The following is a 21,924-nucleotide window of genomic DNA, read 5'->3' on the forward strand; positions in this document are numbered from 1 at the left end:
AAGGTAGTTTAATAAAAAAATATTAAAATGCTGTTTGTGCATTTAATTGAATTTGAATTTCCATCTAAATAAATCTTGACACAAATTGCAAGTAAAAATTTAAGAATCTGATTAAATTAAACTATGCAATTGCTTAAGTGTACAGCTAGTGTATCTTCCTGCTTAGCAAAAAGAAGCAGGAAGTTTAGAGTAGAAGTAATTGAGAATCAGTGTTTTAATGGTTATCAACAAGAATCACCCTCTCTTTAGGAAAAGAACTAAAGTACTAATGCAAAACAATTAAAATCCATGATTTAAAATCAATCAATCCTGCGCTGATAGGCCAGAAAACTAAACTGGAATACCAGGCATCTTGACGTTTTCATCTATTTGCAGCATTTCGCAAATGCCTACAGCAAGGATTTTGAGGTGTGTGTGTTTGGCTACTATGTCCCAACAACATCATTTGTTTTAAACACGTGCTTGTTAAGAGTTTGAAATCTTATTTACATATTAGATCTTTACAAACCTCTGTGGTACAACTCCTCCTCCTCACCAAACCAAATTGCTTAAAGAGCCTGATTTTGATATCTGGTCCTTATCAAATGGAAGAAGATAGCACCAACTGAAGCAACTGAAAGTTCTACAAAAAGTTTGTCCTTAACTGATATTTGCAATAAGATGTATGTACAGGGGAGGTACAGTTGAGCATGTTTTCTTACAACCTACTTGCTGTAACACATGATTTTCAGTAATCTACTCAAAGCATTAAACAAGTCAGCAGCCTAGGCTTATAAAAAACAACAAATGGTATGACTTTGGGAAGCCTTTATTTTCTCACTTTGTGCATAATAGTAACTCAGTTGCTTAATTAGCATAATGCAAATGAATCAAGGGAGCAGCAACCACACTATGCCCATTCAAATCAAGCTCAACCTCTGCTCCCAGGAGTTCTAGTCTGTCCTGTGATACATCCAAGAGAAGAAAAATTACCATCATCATTAGAAGTAGTTATGAATGCACAAGAAAAACAAACAACAACAAAAACAACCTTTCTCCCTATCACTGCCATAGGGTAGCAGAGGTATAACAAAAGCTGGTATGCTTATTTTGCAGGGCAAAGTAAGTGACTTTGCATCACTCGGTTTTGCTTTGGAAACCACCAGACTGAATGAGGAAATAAGTGAAATTAGTGGCGTGGAACCTATAGACAGAATTAAGCTGACTACAGTTGGGGTACAGATCAAAACCATAGCCAGGAAATTTGATTTATATGCATGTTAAAGGTTGTAGGGATGGAGCTATTTAGGTCAGTATCTGTTATATGTGTCCATGATACCACCATATGGAGATGAGAAGGGGACTTAACTTCATGGTCTTTGCTAGGCTTAGTGAGCAAATGCCTGGAAACCTCATATCCATCCATACAGTGAAGACAGATTATAGATTCCAGAAATATTAAGCATCAGAGCCAAAATTATAGATCATTGTACTAGATAATACCCAGTTTCCAGCTCTGTAACAATCCCTTGGTTTGGGGTTTGGTATCTAGTCAGTTACATTCAGAATTTGAGAAAGTTACTAATCAGTACATTTAAACATCTCAAAACAGACAATGCAATACATAAAAACAAAGAACAACAGAAAAATTGTAGTACAAAGCTACAGAAAATGTATATTTCCCCCTCACACTGTAGAGTGGGAGTCAAGGAATTTTATCATTATTCATTAGGACAGCTCTATCGTAAAATAAATAAGAGTCTTCCTCTCCGAGCCACCTTACAAGAATATTTGGATAGATAGCTTTGTATGATTTTACTTTACTAGTATTATTTCTCACACCTGTTTTGATACCTTGATTTTTAGACAGAAAAATATTCTAACTGATTAAATATCTGTAGGGTTTTAAGTCTTTATTCATGCATTGAGAGAACTTTTTGTTGGAACATCAGGGCACCTGAAAGTCTCTCTTCATTGCTTTTGATACAACATTCCTAGTAAGTTTCATACCCGTTAGTTTACAAAAGTGTCATCTTGTGCTATTTTAAGGCCGAAAAGCCTATTTTGTTCCATTCTAAGACCAATAAAATAGATTTTAAGCTTTCTTTAAAGGTGCTTTTATAATCATGCAAATTCAGTCATCTTGATATTTACAGAAAGTATTTTGAGAAGTAAAAACCACTTAATTGAAATGTAAAATGGTAAACAATTGCAAGTGATACAATAAAGGAATCCACTTATACAAAAAGATTTCACCAGAGACAAGTAATAAATAAAACAAAGCACTTGGAAAAAGTCCACTGAAAGCAGGCACAAGAGTTATTTGTATCCATTTGGGCTAAATTTATTAACAAAATGACCCCATCTAAACGTTTGCTCTCTCTTGAGATAGGCAAACCAAATGTATATGAATTGCAGATGACTATATAATGTATTTGTAATGTGTCCATTTGGAGTGATTGCAACATTAGTGATATGAGGAAACTTTAGTCAATATCCTGTACTCTGCGACAGATCTCTGCTGTGTAGTCCGAACACTTAGCATTACCTCCCAAATCTTTTGTTAGGACCTGAGAGAGAAAAAAAATAGACATTTTAATTAAAAAAATGTAATCTGACTATTGCCGCTTCTAAATTAATTTTACATTTTGAACAGAGTATGCAGTACTATGTATGCAAGGGAACAATGTTAACTGTCCAAGGTTCTCTGTAATACAACAATTTTAATAGAAATGAGCTTGCAAATTGCAGCATGGACAGAAGGCAAATTCAAACAGCGGGTTTTCATCATAGTAGTAGGTTATCACATGTTAAGACTTTAGCATCATAATTTTGCTGGATAGCCATCTGTCTTGGATGGTTTAAACACAACAAATTCTGCACCTTGGCAGGGGGTTAGACTAGATGACCTTTGCCATTCCTTCTAACCCTATGGCTCTATGATTAGTGTGATTGGGTCTCAGACTATGCTTGGTTCTTGCCTGAGCCCCATAGACTGTGCTTGGTGCTACAGCTCTGCCTGACTGCAAGCCAGAGCCCAGACTGCTTGTGGCCCTGCCCTGCTTGAAGGCTGGGGCCCATTGAGTACCAATAATTCCCCCTTTCCTTGTTTGAGAGTACTCTAGCAGGCCAGACTGCATGGAGGTATGGCCTCCCTCAGAGGTGGATTTGGAGGGAGGGCCATGCCAGCTTACAAGGAGCAAGATCTTTAATTGGGGAGGGGAAGAATGCAAAAAGTTAAATGATGGGAAAAGGTGCTGAATAGGTATAATGGTGGGATAATGGCATTGCCTGGCCTGTAGTGGGGTGGTCACCCCGCTCCTGCCTGAAGAGGATAAAGCAGCCCTGGAAAGGCTGCAGTGCGGAAAGCTAGGCTGATTGGAAAAGCAGCCACAGCTGTGGTCAGCTTAATCAGGGCCCAGCTGGCCCTTAAGAGGGCTGTGGGCCAGATGAAAGGGAGATACTCTCTCTAGCTTCATTGAGAGAGAAGGACCTGGCTGCCTAGGAAGTCGAGAAGGGTATTTAGGGTGGAGCAGTACTGGGGAAGAGCAGAGGGAGCTCCAGCCTAGCAAAGCCCCAGGCTGCAGGCCGAGTTAAGGGCCCACAAAAAAGGGTACTAGGGCTGCAGAGAGGCAGCCCAGAGCTAGGCAGAGGCAGCTGGTCCAATCCCCCTTGCTAATGATGAGTGGTTTGCAGACCGCAGTCTGTCCCAGGGAGCGGGGGCTAGATGATGACTGGCAGTAGCCACTGAGGCAAGGTGGGTTTAGAGGGTTGGGGGTTCCCCAGAGAGGGGAGATCCAGATTGGGGGTTACTGTTGGGGCAGAACCCCTAGGCAAAAGGCACCAGGTCCAGGAAGGACATGGGGTCCAGCAGCAAGTGAGACATCAGCTGGCAGAGGGCACTCCAGAGCTGGAAAAGTGCTAATTCCCTGGACAACCAGCAGGAGGTGCTGTGCCAGTGAGCCGTCGCTCCACCACAGACCCCTTTGGTAAGACATGATAATGGGGCAATTTGCACAATAGAGATTAATGGTCTCAGACATATACAGCAAGATCCTAAAAAAGTGTGTATGTCGGGACCTGCAGGCATAAGAGAGGACAATTTATAATTTTAGGGTATTGTCATTTTCACTGCACTGCACAATTTTTAAATGAAAGCAGAGTTCTCTCCATTGTGAGCATATATATCCATCACATAGTGAGCCATTAGCAAATTAATGCTTGTTCTATCAACCATTGTGTTGCTGATCTACAGATAAAGGACTTCGACTCCAGACAGTAGATCTGGTGCTTTTCAGAAGCATTTCATATTTTATTTACAATTTAAATAGGATTTTTAAGTGTCTCCTATGTACAGTATGGCAGCCACCACAAATAGGCTTATAAAATGAACATCTTTTCATTTTATCTTGTTCAATATTTGCATAAAAATCCACCTATGATGACTTATAAAGCACACTCCCGTGCTCCTGGACCAAAGAAATTTCACCAGTGTGGCTAAGTAATGTTCCTTTTTTTAAGCACAATCTTTAGAATCCACCCACCTGCATTTTAAAAAGATGAAAGCCAAGATGGCAGTGAAGAGAGTTGGTAAGGTTCAACTTCTGGAAACATGAATTCAAGTTTTACTCAAGTTACAAGTGAAAATCAATTTGGTGGTCTCCAAATCTTAGACACTAACTGCATGAGAGAAGCCACGCACACAATTGAGCAAAATCTAGCTTGTGTGTCAAATTCTGGCCTCATTTACACCCATGTAATCCTACCAAGTCAATGAGGTTGCAGGGAAGAAGTTTAGAAAAGACCTGAGTCCGGAATAGGAACAAAGGTGGTATAGGTCATGAATGAAATGCTTTGGGAAAGTTGTGTGATGAAGCCTATACAAGACATACAGACAACACTAGATTCATCCAGGGATAGGAAAATGGATTCCTTCACCTTCTTGAGCACCAAATATACACACAGAAAGAATTTGTATTTTATAATTTAGATTCCATGGGGCCCAACTAAAGCCAACTCCTCCGTTGTGCATACAGGTGCCAGGCCCAATCTCAGCTCTAGGACTTCATAAGCAGAGTCTGTCCCAACATGAGGGTGGAGACACACTGCACCTTTTCAGGGAGTGCAAGTGCTTTTTTCAGAGAGCTGAATCTACAAGTCCCCCCAGCGTTTCCCAAGGCAGTGAGCCTCTGCATCCTCCTCATAATCCGTAGTTTAGGCTTTGGTGTTCTATATTAATTATTGTAGAGATAGGAAAAGTGATACGGTCAATAGTTTGTAAACCCTGAGAATACCTTTCTAGCTTTAATTGTATCAAAACATGCAGTCTCAATTTTTGTGGCATATTCATGCAGTCCCATATGACGCAGCATCATTACAGCACTCAGAAGAAGGGCAGTTGGATTTGCTAAATCTTTTCCTGCAATGTCTGGTGCTGTTCCATGAACCTACAGATAAAAGTGAAATTAGCTGTATTATGAAGTCAATATATCAAGCGTTTAGTGTCTGTTTTGTTGTCTAAAGTAATTTAGACAATTGAAAAATATTGTAAGTTATTTCAAATTTAATTCTTTTGAACAAAGCGTATTCATCCAATCAGTATACAAAACCATAATAGTTTAAGGTGGGGAGGAGAGAGTTTCAAAGACAAAGAAAGAGGAATTAGGTGTACAATTCCCATTTGCTTGCACTGGGAACCGCACATCTAACTCCTTTGTAGTTCTCAAAATCTTTCCCTTACAAATCCAGAGGATTCCTTTCTAAAATAGGTGAATAAATATTACGATGCCTGTAAAACTACTGTATTTGAAATCTTGGTTTAAAACACTGTACTGACTGTTATTTCCTTGATTGTTAAAAGCCAATCGAAATAACTAATCATTTTAAAAGTAACATTTCTTTTTATGCAGAATTTAAGTAAACTTCACAATTAAAGCAGTCAGACATTTTGCAGAGAATGTATTTCCGTAATGGCTACAGGATATCCTTTAGTTTAGGTTTCTAGGCAAAGTTAGTTAATAAAATTTCCTCTTGCAAAAACGATCTTACAGATTCAAAGATTGCGATTCCATTGGCTCCAATGTTCCCACTTGGTGTTACTCCAAGGCCTCCAATCAATCCAGCACACAAGTCACTGGAAGAAAAAAATCATGTAAATTACAAAGGTACAACCTCCTACCAACAAGGTATACAGAGATTTATTAATATGGAATAAACTATTAAAATAAACAAAGTGTAGCTGCCAACACAGCCAGTGGTTAATGTGTTTAACCCGGTGGCAAAAAGGATACGTAATAAGTTAGCTATACTACAGCGGCATGTTTGAAGATGAGCAGGACTACTAGACCAACAAAAACAGTTTAATGAGGAAAATGACAGGGGAACTTCAAATTCCAGGATAGAGCTTACCAAAAGGATAGGGCAAGGTGGAAAATACTACAAACTTGCATACAGCAGAAGAAAGTTGGGATAGCCAATGAGCACAATAAAAAAAGGACCCAACCCCCCTCCATATCACATCACTACAAATCTTAAAAAAAAAATCAGAAATATCAGTTGATGGGTTTCATGTAATTATTTGGAGGTCCTTCAATGTATAATCCAACATTTCCCCCAAGAAATTAGAGAAATTTCTTATAAGAGCTGCCTATAAAGAGGCCAGAACTTTGCTCACAAGAAATCTGAATTACTAACAACTATTATGCAAAACTGAAGGAAACCGGTGTTAAGTGATGCAAGATTGCTTTGCTCCTTCATTACTGAACAGCCTATATGATCTGTGAAAGAATTAAAGAAAGCAACACAAAAATCTGGCTTTAGCGGGGTTTCCTCCAAGATCAATATGAGCAAGGACTAAGCCAACAAGTGCCCATAAAACACAATCCTTGTAGTCAAATGTTGATATTTAGAAAACTATTCAAGACCCACTTCTATACCAATGCCTACAAGAAATCAGTCACCCAATAAGTGCTAAGCAAACAGGAAGTGGGGAATAGTCTATATAACAGTTTTTAAAATTTAAAATAAAGGGACTAGCTTTGCTTGTATCCCCTTCCTCCATCCTTCGTTTGTGACTTTAGGTATTACACACTTCAAGGTAGGGAATGTCATCCAATATCTATTTAGAGGGTAGAACATTTTGGGCACTACGTCATAAGGCACTTTCAAAAAGCCATAGGAGCAGAGAGGCAGTTTACAGGGAAGTGAGTGTGGTGGGGCCACCTACCTTTAAGAAGAAACCCTGCTTTATCAAAACTGAGCACAAATGTAAAATGTGTTAAGGAACTTTCATTAAACCTCAAATGGATGATGAAATCTATACTAGGTAAAAAGTACATAAGCAACAATGTTGAGGAGAATCAAACTAGGATGCCAGCTAAACCTCAGGAAAGTAAGCGGAGCTATCAGGCGGAGCTTTCAATAGCAACTACAGAGAAAACACTACCAGCTGTTAAAGCATGTAGTATTAGTTTGAGCTCTATATTTTGTTCAACCAGAAGGTGATTAGGGAATACAGTAGCAAAGGAAGAATGGTGTGCTTCTAGGTACCTAAAGGAGAGCTGCTTGTTGAGCTAAGTGGTCTTTTCCCTACTATCTGTACAGAATGTGAAAGATGGATTCTACAATGAATTAGTTCACAATGGTTTTTACACCAGCTTTACTCAACTGCAACAGCCAAAAGCCACTTCGTCATTGCAGGGGGACGCCAAGAGCCACAAAAAGAATTTAACCTATTTAAAATGCAAAAATGCCTGTAACAAACATATTGTAAATTAAGGAATTCATTCCTACACAGCTAAAACAAAATTACAGTCAGAGCAGTACTAAGATCCATGGAGGGAACCTTAGTTAACACCTCATACCAATTCTGAGAAATCTGGCTACTGGCACCTGTGTGGGTATTTCTGTTCTCCCTGAGGCAACTGCCACCCCACAATCAAGACATCATGGCCCAGAACCACAACGGTATATAGGCTTCTGACTTCCATTGATTTCAATGGAAGTTAGGAGCCTAAACACCTGTGTGAATCTGGGCCCAGGAGATTCCTTTCTTAGCCCTTAGAAGAGAACCAATACAAAGCTATGAAGCCACATGCAACTCAAATAGCAACAGTCTGAGAAATCACTGCAGTCCTAGGAGTTTATTTAAATGTATTTTACACACACGTTTTTAAAATAATTTTCATTTATCTTCTCTAATGATTGGTAAGGAGTTTAAATCCTCCATTCAGTGTTTTTCACTTTATTGTATGTCAGTTGTTGTCTAGAAAATCTGTAGTTCTGAAGTGTATGCACATGTGAGTACATATTCCACCCACATCTGGAAGTAAGTTATTCTGTAGTAAACCTCTCTCTTTTCCAAGGCTTTGGGGGCGTGAGAGTGCACTGGGGGCTGTGACAGGAGTGGGTTCCCTCCCTCTCTACCACCTTCCTAGTTTTGGGGTGACTGCAGTTATTTGTTTGTATTAGGATCACATATATTAAAAACACATTCTAACACCCAGAACCGCAGAGAGGTACTTTTTTAAAGTTTGGCCTGAATCAAAATAAGACAAACATTTTAAGATTTCCTGGATGATACAAGAGAAGCAAGGACCAAATTCTTAAAAAGTTATATGCACACACACCTTTAAGACTTCAGATTAAAGACACCAGTTTTTGCTAGGTGATAAGAACAGCATCAAATTCAATGAAGTAAGTGTTTTATGGCAAATAGGTCTGGCAGTTGATTTCACAAGTCAAATTAATTGTTTTGATGGCAGAGTGTTAGTGTCAATGTTCCTCAACAATGAAGTTGTCTGAGAAAAACAGTAACTGAAGGTACCTTAGTAAGTATTTATACAGATGTTCATTTCACATACATCCTTCCATTTTATATTTGAATCACATTTATACCGTATATGGACAAACAACATCACTTCTGATGCCATGAAGCACAGCCTCATCATACAGCTCCCTCGATACTAAGTTATTCTGTGTTGGTTCTCAATTGCAGCTTTTCTTTTTATGATATTGAGAATCTGAAAGGGTTATGTTTTAATGTTCTGGATGCTGTAAACAGACACCCACTTGCCTAACATTTAATCTGAATGGTAATCTTGAAAGTGACGGTATTTTAAGGGTTAAATTATAACCAGCTCACTTCTGCTTACCTCAAGATGTCACCGTACAGGTTTGGCATAACAAGCACATCAAATTGTGATGGATCCTGTACCATCTAGGAAGAAAATTGTTTTAATTTTAAGGTCATGTATTGTAACTATAAAAAGCTGGATATAATGGATTAGATACTCACATTCAGACACACAGTATCAAGGTACATTTCATTAAATTTAATATCTTTATAGTTTTCTGCAGCTTCCCGGCATTTTCTCAGAAAAAGCCCATCAGACATTCGCCTGCAATTAGACAAAGAGAAGAATGTTATAGAGCACGGCTGAGTAAACAAGTTTTAAAAAGCACCTGCATCAAGGTAAGTATGGATGTACCTCTGGAAACAAGGAATAAGTAGAAAAATATAGGCCAGATTCTCACTGGGGATCCACCTTTGGGTTTCACAGTGTCTTTTCACCTCCTTGTTTGTGGGATCAGCCAAGAGCTGGTTCAACTGTTGAGCAAATTAGGGCAGTTTCTAATTTGGGCTGGCCTGTAATGGCCCCATAGGGGGCTGGAAATAGCCAGAGAAATATGTTTGACCGTGGCCCACTCCTGCACCCAACACTATCCCTATGTGGGAGGGCAGGTGCACGTATGAAAAGGACGGTGCAGAGTTGGCTCCGCCAGCCTTACACCGCTTGGGGATTCTCCCTCGCAGGGGGGGAAATTCCCAGCTGCCTGGCTAAAGCAGCTATAAGGCTGTTTTATGTCATGACTCAAACCAGAGTCACCAGAAGCCAAGATCTGGCCCTAAAAGTCTAATTTAGCAATAGATCAAAAAACTACTTCACATGTTAACTTTTCTGATTTCATTGCATTAAAAACATTCTTACAATTTACCATATGTTCAGAGCAAAGTCTTTGTCCTCATCTTTGAGGGTTTGGAAGCAAAGGCTTGTTTTGTTTTGATATATACATCAAACTTCTCAAAAATGTTTACTATACAGAATGAGAGCTAGGTTGTCAAAACAGACACCTCAATGAGTTAAACTGCACTTGTCAGTTGCATTAAAAGACGGAAGTGAGACTGACAGTAAACCAGAAATTAGGTCGGGAAAAGTACATCCTCCCAACAAGCACATTTTTCACTATGTAAGTGTTTTTTGGTCAGAACACTTTAATATCCACCTCTGGTATGCACTACTAAAGCAAACAAAGTGACACTTTTGTAATTAAAGCCTGAGTATACAAAAAATAAGCAAAGAAGTGTTATGCAATTCCACACGTATTGTGGCTTATTGTGGAGTGCTTTGAAATCCTTGGGTGAAAGTCACTGTCTACTGTAGCAGTGCCACTATACCCCACATGCTTCCTACAGAAGGGGTTTCTCCATTGTTGTAGGCAACGTAACTAGGTTGAACTAATTTTTAAGTGTAGACCAGGCCTATATGTGCAAGTTTCACTTTTAGTGTTTTTATTCTTAAGTTTAATAGTAAATAGGTAAGAGCACAGAGATAAGGAGCATACAGTACTAACTTGTCAGTGATTCGAGTACGTAACTAATGTAGTCCCATCACCACTGGGTCAAATTTTCCCCACGTTGCTTATGTTTTTTCCACCCACTAGCATTAATGGGTGTTACACATCTGAGGGAGATTTCACAAGTTACTTTGCATCTTTAAAAGCTCAAAATCCATAGTTTTTTAAATCCATTCATAAGAGTTTGTTACTTTATGATGTCAACATACATAATGTTTGCTTTGTGCACTGCAGTAACATGGCTTCTATGATTGTTTCTGGCATACTCGAAAGCAAATTCAGCAATACGTTTGCTTGCTTCTTCTGTGATGAGTTTGATACTCTGTACAACACCATCAACAATCTGAAAAACAGACAGTCATCACAAGTAAAAACTTAAGCTGATTTATAAAGCAGGAGCTGATAGTGTAGAGATTTGAAACAGCATCATATAATTCTGATGGGCAAGTATCTGCAGAGCACACTACACAAGGTATTTCACATTAAAAATAAATTCCGAATCAGAAGAGTTAATTTAAAAAAAAAAAAAAAAAAAAGACTTCCTAATTTTGCCATACAAGGTTGCAATTTGCAGAGGAAAGAAAACCCTGCCAGAAAATTAACTGTTTCCCAATAACATACCAAGTGCTCAATTCCACTGTATTCTCCTTCTGTGTTCTCTCGAATTGTGACAATATTTACATCTGTGTAAGGGGTTTTGTATCCTTCAATTGAGACACAGGGACGAACATTTGCATAAAGGTCAAAGGTTTTACGCAGCAGCAGATTCATCGAAGGGTGCCCAGCAGCTATTGGCGTTTTTAAAGGTCCTATAATACACAACAGGAATGAGTGAGATAGAAAAGCACCAATCTAGAGTTTAAATTCACTACAACCATCAGAGATAGATCTAGGCACAGTCTCATGGGAGACCTGGGTTCCCTTGTTAGGGTCTTATGTTGACTGAAGCTGAAAGGCTGAAGAACTCTCCCTCTAGACCAGGGGTTGGCAATGTTTGGCATGCGGCTCGCCAGGGTAAGCACCCCGACGGGCCGGGCCAGTTTATTTACCTGCTGACGCAGCAGGTTTGGCCGATCGCAGCCCCTACTGGCCGCGGTTCGCCATCCCGGGCCAATGGGGGCGGCGGGTAGCCGCGGCCAGCACATCGCTCGCCCGTGCCGCTTCTCGCCGCCCCCATTGGACCGGGACGGCGAACCGCGGCCAGTGGGGGCCGCGATCGGCCAAACCTGCTGCGTCAGCAGGTAAATAAACTGGCCCGGCTCGCCAGGGTTCTTACCCTGGCAAGCCGCGTGCCAAACATTGGCGATCCCTGCTCTAGACCATTAAAGAGTGAAGTGATTCTGCTGTTTAAGAGCCAATTTGGGATCCCTCTAGTCATGCTGAGTAGCAATTAACACCACTAGCATTCTCATTAAATTCAATAGGACTATTTGGGGAGTAAGGGATTACTCAATGAGAACAACAGGAATCACATTCTGGCTATGAAGTATGCCAGCAGCAGGGGAACTGGTTTGTGCTGTTTTAGATATGGGCGCCAGTTCAGGGTTCTATTAATACTAATATTCCCATCTCTAATAGTTCTCCTAGTGAACCCATGAAAAGTCTGACACTAAAGACTGAAGAGGTGAGTAAAGTAACATCTGTTAGTGGACCAACGTCTGTTGGTGACAGACAAGCTTTCGAGCCCCCACAGAGCTCTGACTGACAATATGTGGCATGCACCTTCATTTGGGCTTTCACAAAATGTCACCCTGTGAGGGGGGATACCCTCACTGAGACTAAAAGCATTAACTAAAGAGAGCTTAATTAATGCACCTGAAGGGTAGGTCAGGTTCAATTAAAGATGAGTCCCAGATGGAAAAGAGCTGGATGGTTACTATAAAGAGGAAGCCCAGAACAGAAGAGGGCTACAGGAAGAAAAGGGACGAAGGTAGAAATCCCTCTTGGAGGTATAGAGAGGTCTGCTGGGCCAGGGAAGAACTTCAGGGCAGCAGAGGGAAGAGGAGACCTGGGAGAGAGAAGGTCTTGGGATCCTCTCCTAAGAAGATCTGGCAAAGGACAAGGAGAAACATGGTGGAGCAACTCTGATAAAAGGGCAGGGTCTAGATTTCCTGGAACAGAGCCCTGGGAGGCATTTAACTGGGGAATGGAGTACAGGGAAAACTGAATAAAAAGGTCAAGCTTGAAGAGGGCTAAAGTTGACTTACATTTATTTTTTCAGTTGAGATTTGTTGGGGGACTCCAAGCAAGGGACCCCAACGAGCCATGGCCCTTTAAAAAAAAAAAAAAAAAAAAAAAAGGTGCACCTTGCGAGGTCATGGAGCTTAGGGAGATGGAAAAGTTGTGGCACCTGAAACAAATACAGGCCAAAGGGCCCAGGAAGGGGCTGTTGACGGGTTGAGGTAGAAAGAAACCCAGGGAGATGGCCGGGGGTAGGTCAGAATTCACAGACCTTGCCTGCTCACTAAACAGTCCCTGAGCTGGAACCCAAAGGTGCATGAAGGCCTGGGTTCCCCTGCCAGCTGCCAGGGAAGGTGGTATGAAACCCCTTTATAAAGGAATATGGACTTTTGAAACCCTGAGATGAGTGTAAGGACCTCACGGCCCAGGTTGGGGGGAGAAAGACCTGATTTAAGGAAACTGGACTTTCGTTTGTTTGACTGTTACTCTGGAAGGGGGACTATAAGTGACCTGGTCAGAGGACTAAGTCATGAGAAGTGGCAGACCACTAGAGTTGGAGCAGCTGTTGGCACTAGAGGAAAAAAGCCTGGTACACTATGCCCAGTCACGAAGGGTAATGCCACCTGTGAGTCAACCCTTCAACACACCCCAATTGCTATATTCATTCACTGAAATGCAATGCCATTTATGAAATGGTGTGGGTGGGTCTCACACAGGGAAACTTAGAGGATACTTACCTACACATTGGCAGATTCTGGCTAGGAATGTTCACTCATTAAATGAGAAAGCTGCACTAAAAGTTGAAATAAAGGTCATGCTTTGAAGTTTCAAATGACCGCTGTCATGCATTCTATTATGGTGTAGAATACTTTGTCTTTTACATTGCCGCATACTTCCAAGAACACCCTCCCCACAGTACAAGCAACAGTTGCTTTTAATAGTTCAACATTAACCCCTGCAGTACCTTTCAGTCCCATCTTGTTTTTATCCATGGATTCTTTGGCATCTGAAGGAATCATCCACTTTCCTCCTGGTCCCAGGATAGCTGTAATATTTCTCTCTTCCCACTGAATAGGAGCCTAAACACATTTGTTCCACGTTATCATCTGTATTAGGAATTTTGTAAGTGTGTGCGCGCATATATATTTTTAAGGAATGCTGAAAGGATTTTACTCAGACCTCCCAAAGTAATTTATCTCGGAGCTGACAAGCATGGGCTAACTCTTTAAAGGAGAGTCCCAATGTAACTAACTACTGAAGGCACTATGAGATGCCTATAATAATATTTTTCCAGACTTATATCATCAGAACTACTTTCACCATGCTATCTACACTTTCAGCTTGTATTTTCAGTATGGTGATCTCTCTCATTTTGTATTTCTTGAAAATATCTAACATGAATTTAAAAAGACTTAAAATTAACCTTAGGAACTTTTTATGATCTTGTTTAATTACTAACAGACAGGAACAGATTTGACTGTGCTGCATGTCTAAATAGAATGCTGTGAATGTTTCAGTCAGTCCCATTCATCAGTACTGTCTTAATTTTCATTTACCTAGGGAATCTCTCTGTTATGAAAGGTTGCCACAGGTTATTTTTTTTCAGGAAGGAGTGTAAAGGAAAGATACAATTATGCTGTCATAGATAAACAATATAACTGTATGCTATGCTCATTAAACAACCACCACCTTTCAAACTGAACAAATTAGAGAATTTCCAGTAAATGTTAACATGCTTTTTTAATCTTGAATCAGTTGATTTCCTATCAGGAGTAATCCAAACTAGACATACCCTTTCCATCTCTCTCAGGTGTTATATAAAAACTTATCACTGTTGTATTTAAGTCTATTCTCTGCCTCTCAAAACTGAGCTATATATGAGCTCTTTAATATGAAATTATACCCCATATAATCAAGAGTAGTTAATCTAAGCCTTTTCCACTGTTGGATATCTTGTAGTGGGAAGTAGAATTTTAAGGATAAACTCCTTTTTGGTACCAATGGTGGGGAACCATGTTAACTTACCAAGGTTATTTCAGAAGAGGTACATTTTGATTTTGTATTCATCTTCTCTCAAATTCTGAGTAAGTGACATAGTACATATGCAAAGAAATCTTTTGACATGTTAGGTTTCCATATTGCGAAGGTAAATAGGTTTAAAGTAGGGCTGTCAAGCGATTAAAAAAATTAATCTCAATCGCACTGTTAAACAATAAGGCCTGGTCTACACTAGGCGTTTATGTCGAAGTTAGCGCCGTTAAATCGAATTAACCCTGCACCCGTCCACACTGCGATGCTATTTAGTTCGACATAGAGGTCTCTTTAATTCGACTTCTGTACTCCTCCCCGACGAGGGGAGTAGCGCTAAATTCGACATGGCCATGTCGAATTAGGCTAGGTGTGGATGGAAATCGACGCTAATAGCTCCGGGAGCTATCCCACAGTGCACCACTCTGTTGACGCTCTGGACAGCAGTGCGAGCTCGGATGCTCTGACCAGCCACACAGGAAAAGCCCCGGGAAAATTTGAATTTGAATTCCTTTTCCTGTCTGGCCAGTTTGAATCTCATTTCCTGTCTGGACATCGTGGCGAGCACAGCAGCACTGGCAACGATGCAGAGCTCTCCAGCAGTGATGGCCGTGCAGTCTGGGAATAGAAAGAGAGCCCCAGCATGGACTGATCGTGAAGTCTTGGATCTCATCGCTGTGTGGGGCGATGAGTCCGTGCTTTCCGAGCTGCGATCCAAAAGAAGGAATGCAAAGATCTACGAGAAGATCTCTAAAGACATGGCAGAGAGAGGATACAGCCGGGATGCAACGCAGTGCCGCGTGAAAATCAAGGAGCTGAGACAAGGCTACCAGAAGACCAAAGAGGCAAACGGACGCTCCGGATCCCATCCCCAGACATCCCGTTTCTACGAGGCACTGCATTCCATCCTCGGTGCTGCCGCCACCACTACCCCACCAGTGACCGTGGACTCTGAGGATGGGATACTGTCCACGGCCGGTTCCTCAGACATGTTAGAGGACGGGGAAGATGAGGAAGGAGATGAGGAGGGCGAGGCAGTTGGCAGCTCTCACAACGCTGATTTCCCCGACAGCCAGGATCTCTTCATCACCCTTACAGAGATCCCCTACGAAGCGTCCCCAGCCATTACCCCGGACACAGAATCTGGTGAAGGATCAGCCAGTAAGTGTTGTAAACATCTAAACATTTATTTTTAACAAAACAGGAATATTAACAATTAAAAGAATGGGTTGTTCATGATTAGTGTGCCCTAGGCGCTTAACGGTTTAGTAAGGGGCAGTGCAAGTTTTGAAAAGAAATCTAGCAATGTCCGGTTTTCAGTGATTGTCCTGCACAAGCCGCTCTACTGTGTATTCCCTGCTACTGCAGCTACAGTAAAATGCGGTCTATATGTGCGGGGATAGAGCAGTAATCCTCCTGGGACATCTCGATGAAGCTCTCCTGGAGGTAACTTGAAAGCCGTTGCATGAGGTTCTTGGGGAGAGCGGCCTTATTGGGTCCTCCGAAGTACGACACGTTGCCGCGCCACGAGATTATCAGGTACTCGGGGATCATTGCTCTGCACAGCAGGGCGGCATACGGCCCTGGTCTTTGGAGGCTTTCCCGGAGCATTCTCTCTTTGTCGCTCTCGGAGATCCTCATCAGGGTGATGTCGGCCATGGTGACCTGCTTTTAATTAGGTAGGGGAATGTTAGTGTTGGGACTGCTTTCCCGTTCCTTTACAGAACTGTCACCGCTGGTTTGCAGCCACGCGGTGGAGGCGGGAGAGGGGCAGCCGAAAGGGATCATTCCCGGGGACAGCCGCGAGGGGGTGGGACAGGGGCAGAGTTCCCGCTTGCCGGATTGCTGGCAGCAGGGACTGACATTGATTTAAATGTGAAATGAGGCCAGTGGTAATATAAAAGTTTTAAACTGCCACAAGTGTACGGCTTACCATGTCTGCCTGCAACAGAAATTCCGTTGTGCTGCCTCGCTTCTCAAATGTGCTGTTCAAGACCCCAGGCACAGAATGCGAAGGCCGAGAATTCGACCTTGTGCTGAGTGCGCATGTGAAAGGTGCTGTGCATGGTCTTGTTCACAGAGAAAGACTATGTTCTTTGTTCACAACTACATTTATCTTTCAGAGGAATTCACTCCCTTTTTCCCATTTCCACAGCCCCGTCTGCGACTGTCTCACAACCTAGCCTGGAATCACACTCCCAGAGGCTAGCGCGGATTAGGCGTAGGAAGAAGAGGACACGGGAGGACATGTTCTCTGAGCTTATGGCCTCTTCCCAAGCCCAGGCAGCACAGCAGACCCAGTGGCGGGAGAACTTGACCCGAATGCACCAAGCCAACATGGATCGGGAGGAGAGGTGGCGGCAGGAAGACCAGCAGGCGACTCAAACGCTGCTTGGACTACTGAGGGAGCAAACGGACACGCTCCGGCGCCTTGTGGATGTTCTGCAGGAACGGAGGCAGGAGGACAGAGCCCCGCTGCAGTCCATCTCTAACCGCCCTCCCCCGCCACCAAGTCCCATACCCACCTCACCCAAAGTGCAAAGAAGGAGAGGCGGCAGAGTCCCTGCTAACTCTCACTCCACCCCTGCAGAGAGCTCTAGTAGCAGAAGGCTCTCATTTCCCAAAATTTGAAAAGTTCTTTCCTTCCCGCCTGACACAAGCCCACGTCCAAGTTTCACCTCCCAATGCCATGTGTAGTTGATAATAAAAAATTCGTTTCTGTTAACTACTGTTTCAATCATGTTCTTTTGGAGGAGGAGGGGAAAGGGGGTTGGAAATTGGACAGGACAGTCTCCTTTGGCAGGGTACATAGTCGGGGGCAGGCACAGCAGCAGGGCACATACACAGTGCAGTGATGCAGTGACTAGTTGCCCCGGTTAGTCTGGGAGGTTGTTTTGATGTAATGTTGGGGGGGGTGGGTTGCTCTGTGACTTTGTGGCGGGGGAGGGCAGTTACAGATCTTAAGCGCCGGTCCTTAGACAGGATCACAGAGCCACACAGCATGGGATCTGTAACCGTCCTCCCCCTGCCACAAAGTCAAATAGACCTCCCATACACACAGTCCCGATCAGGAGGGGTGACAGGCTCCGTTGAAACAAGCATCCCACCGCAGCGGAGCCTGTCAATCCTTGAGTTTAGAAGCTGCATTCGCATCACAACACTAGACCCGCCCCGCACCACAGTCTGCGTCCCAGTTTTAAAAAATTCCCGCTAAAACAGTATTAAAGAAAACGGTGTGCTTTAACAAAGTAGAACTATTTTTATTTCGACACGTGTGTTGGAGGGGGGGTGAAGGGGGTATGTAACTGGATAGGATAGTCAACATTACCTGGGTAAAGAAACGGGGGCAGGTTTAGCTTCTCAGTACACAAACTATAAAATCACAGGTTACCCTGCTCACTCAGGAACTTTGCTTTCAAAGCCTCCCGGATGCACAGCGCTTCCCGCTGGTCTCTTCTAATCGCCCGGCTGTCTGGCTGTGAGTAATCACCAGCCAGGCTATTTTCCTCAACCTCCCACCCCGCCATAAAGGTCTCCCCCTTGCTCTCACAGAGATTGTGGAGCACACAGCAAGCTGCTATAACAATGGGGATATTGGTTTCGCTGAGATCACAGCGAGTCAGTAAGCTTCTCCATCTCCCCTTGAGACGGCCAAAAGCACACTCCACCACCATTCTGCACTTGCTCAGCCGGTAGTTGAAGAGTTCTTTTTCAGTGTCCAGGGCGCCAGTATAGGGCTTCATGAGCCAGGGCATTAGCGGGTAGGCTGGGTCCCCGAGGATGACTATAGGCATCTCCACATCCCCAACAGTTATTTTGTGGTCCGGGAAGTAAATACCTTGTTGCAGCCGTCTAAACAGACCAGAGTTCCTGAAAACACGAGCGTCATGAACCTTGCCCGGCCATCCCACGTAGATGTTGGTAAAACGTCCCCTGTGGTCCACCAGTGCTTGCAGCACCATGGAAAAGTATCCCTTTCGGTTAATGTACTGGGTGGCCTGGTGGTCCGGTGCCAGGATAGGGATGTGAGTTCCATCTATGGCCCCACCGCAGTTTGGGAATCCCATCGCTGCGAAGCCATCTATGATCGCCTCCACGTTTCCCAGGGTCACTACCTTTGGCAGCAGTACATCAACGATTGCCTTCGCTACTTGCATCACAACAACCCCCACGGTAGATTTGCCCACCCCAAACTGGTTCGCGACTGACCGGTAGCTGTCTGGCGTTGCAAGCTTCCACAGGGCTATGGCCACTCGCTTCTGTACACTCAGTGCAGCTCGCAACCGGGTGTCACTGCGCTTCAGGGCAGGGGACAGCAACTCACAAAGTTCCAGGAAAGTTCCCTTCCGCATGCGAAAGTTTCGCAGCCACTGGGATTCATCCCAGACCTGCAGCACTATGCGGTCCCACCACTCAGTGCTTGTCTCCCGTGCCCAGAATCGCCGTTCCACGGCATCAACATGACCCATTGCCACTGTGATGTCCTCGGCGCTGGGTCGCCTGCTTTCTGACAGGTCTGTGCTACTCTCAGACTTCAGGACATCACCGCGGTGCCGTAGCCTCCTTGCCTGACTTTTCTGCATCTGCCTCAGGGAAACCTTTATGATAAGCTGCGAGACGTTGAGAGCGGCCACAACTGCAGCGATGGTCGCAGCGGGCTCCATGCTCGGAGTACAGTGGCGTCCGCGCTGTCAATGACTGGAAAAGCGCGCGAACTGTTTTCCCGCCGGCGCTTTCAGGGAGGGAGGGCGGGAGTGATGGACGGATGACGACAGTTTCCCAAAAGCACCCTCGACTCATTTTGTTACCCAGAAGGCATTGCCGGCTACACCCAGAATTCCAATGGGCAGAGGGGACTGCGGGAACTGTGGGATAGCTGACCACAGTGCACCGCTTCGAATGTCGACGCTATCACCGTTAGTGTGGACGCACAAAGTCGAATTACTGTCCTTAGTGTGGACACACACGTTCGACTTTGCAATATCGATTACAAAAATTCGATGCAAGTAAAATCGAACTACTCTCGTAGTGTAGACAAGGCCTAATAGAATACCATTTATTTAAATATTTTTGGATGTTTTCTACATTTTCAAATATATTGATTTCAATTACAACACAGAATACAAAGTGTACAGTGCTCACTATTTTTTGTTTACAAATATTTGCACTGTAAAAAACAAAAGAAATCTTATTTTTCAACTCACCTAATACAAGTACTGTAGTGTAATTTCTTTATCATGAACTTACAAATGTAAAATTATGTACAAAAAAATCCTGCATTCAAAAACAAAATTAAGTCCAATCAGTCCTACTTCTTGTTCAGCCAATTGCTCAAACAAGTTTGTTTACATTTGCAGAAGAAAATGCTGCCTGCTTCTTGTTTACAATGTCACCTGAAAGTGAGAACAGGCATTTGCATGGTACTGTTGTAGCTAGTGTTGCAAGATAGTTACATGCCATATGCTCTAAAGATTCATATGTGCCTTCATGCTTCAACCACCATTTCAGGTGACATGCGTCCATGTTGATGACAGGTTCTGCTTGATAACCATCCAAAGCATTGTTGACCAACGCATGTTCATTTTCATCATCATCATCATCAGTGAGATGCCACCAGCAGAAGGCTTTGGTGGTTTGGGTTCTGTAGTTTCCACATCAGAGTGCTGCTCTTTTAAGACTTCTGAAAGCATGCTCCACACCTCATCCCTCTCAGATTTTGGAAGGCACTTCAGATTCTTAAATCTTGGGTTGAGTGCTGTAGCTATCTTTAGAAATTTCACATTGGTATCTTCTTTGCATTTTGTCAAATTTGCAGTGAAAGTGTTCTTAAAATGAACATGTGCTGGGTCATCATCTGAGACTGCTATAACATGAAATATATGGCAGAATGTGGGTAAATCAGAGCAGGAGACATACAATACTCCCTCAAGGAGTTCAGTCACAAATTTAATTAACACATTTTTTTAACAAGCATGGAAGCATGTCCTCTGGAATGATGGCCAAAGCATGAAGAGGCATATGATTCTTTAGTGCATCTGGCACATAAATATCTTGCGACACCAGCTACAACAGTGCCACGCGAATGCCTGTTCTCACTTTCAGATGACATTGTAATTAAGAAGTGGGAGCATTATCTCTTGTAAATGTAAACAAATTTATTTCTCTTAGCGACTGACTGAACAAGAAGTAGGACTGAATGGACTTGTAGGCTCTGAAGTTTTACATTGTTTTGTTTTTGAATGCAGTTATGTAACCAAAAAAAAATCTACATTTGAAAGTTGCATTGTCATGATAAAGAGATTGCACTACAGTACTTGTATGAGGTGAATTGAAAAAACTATTTTTTATCATTTTTACAGTGCAAATATTTGTAATAAAAATAATATACGCGAGCACTGTACACTTTGTATTCTGTGTTGTAACTGAAATAGATATATTTGAAAATTTTAGATGTTTTTCTACATACGTACTATATTTCAGTTGGTATTCTATTGTTTAACAGTGCGATTAATCGCGATTAATTTTTTTGAGTTAATCGGGTGAGTTAACTGCAATTAATCGACAACCCTAGTTTTAAGCAATAGTGGATTAATTTCAGATACATTGCTAAGAACAAGCCAATGTTTTTAACGTACGCTTTTCTTTTATTTGTATCCACAAATCAAAGTGGACAAAAGAACACCTTTCTATCAGTTGCTACATATTTACTCAATTAGATAATTATTTCACATGAAATACTGTAGCTTATATTTCTAAGAATTAAAAACCACAGTATTTGCTGTGAGCTTCCCATTCCTTTATCAAGAGGTACACGTCCCATCTTGATACTGCAACCCTAACCACTCTGTTATGTTATATATGAAGCTTCAGTATTTTTTCTCTTTTTGGCTAGAGATACAACCCAGACACTTGACAATTTGGTGAAAAATTCCAAAGTGGAACCCCCACAAACTTAAACAGGAATCACAAATAAAATCCCGGTACACGATATGGTAAGTTGAAGTAGTTTTCAACTCACTTCAAGTTGTAATATACATGACTAACAAGCCAAATAAACTGCTTACTTTAGCAGCATCAAAAATCTTCATAACAGCAGCAGAA

General features: G+C 42.4%; 2 protein-coding genes across 2 annotated transcripts; one reads left to right on the forward strand and one right to left on the reverse strand.

Moving 5' to 3' along the window:
• Positions 1–792: 792 nt before the first annotated feature.
• Positions 793–21,918, reverse strand: LOC135973965 (isocitrate dehydrogenase [NAD] subunit alpha, mitochondrial). Its single transcript, XM_065559589.1, has 9 exons — positions 21,888–21,918; positions 13,760–13,874; positions 11,236–11,423; positions 10,824–10,957; positions 9,275–9,377; positions 9,132–9,196; positions 6,028–6,112; positions 5,274–5,426; positions 793–2,549 (listed from the first exon to the last, which is right to left on the reverse strand). Exons 1-9 carry the CDS (start codon positions 21,909–21,911, stop codon positions 2,466–2,468), a joined length of 951 nt encoding a protein of 316 aa, XP_065415661.1. The 5' UTR covers positions 21,912–21,918; the 3' UTR covers positions 793–2,465.
• LOC135973964 (uncharacterized) lies at positions 15,262–17,548 on the forward strand. The gene is made up of 2 exons (XM_065559588.1): positions 15,262–15,984; positions 16,979–17,548. Exons 1-2 carry the CDS (start codon positions 15,408–15,410, stop codon positions 17,452–17,454), a joined length of 1,053 nt encoding a protein of 350 aa, XP_065415660.1. The 5' UTR covers positions 15,262–15,407; the 3' UTR covers positions 17,455–17,548.
• Positions 21,919–21,924: the final 6 nt, after the last annotated feature.

This window comes from Chrysemys picta, chromosome 10 (assembly GCF_011386835.1).
Source record: "Chrysemys picta bellii isolate R12L10 chromosome 10, ASM1138683v2, whole genome shotgun sequence".
NCBI classification, from domain to species: domain Eukaryota; kingdom Metazoa; phylum Chordata; order Testudines; family Emydidae; genus Chrysemys; species Chrysemys picta.

Coding starts and splice junctions, on each gene's coding strand:
- LOC135973964 (XM_065559588.1), top strand. CDS start 15,408: ATGCAGAGCTCTCCAGCAGTGATGGCCGTGCAGTCTGGGAATAGAAAG. Junction 15,985..16,978: donor ATCTGGTGAAGGATCAGCCA/GTAAGTGTTGTA, acceptor CCATTTCCACAG/CCCCGTCTGCGACTGTCTCA.
- LOC135973965 (XM_065559589.1), bottom strand. CDS start 21,911: ATGAAGATTTTTGATGCTGCTAAA. Junction 6,113..9,131: donor CTGTACGGTGACATCTTGAG/GTAAGCAGAAGT, acceptor TTTTTCTTCCAG/TGACTTGTGTGCTGGATTGA. Junction 2,550..5,273: donor ATACAATTAAAGCTAGAAAG/GTATTCTCAGGG, acceptor TTTCTCTCTCAG/GTCCTAACAAAAGATTTGGG.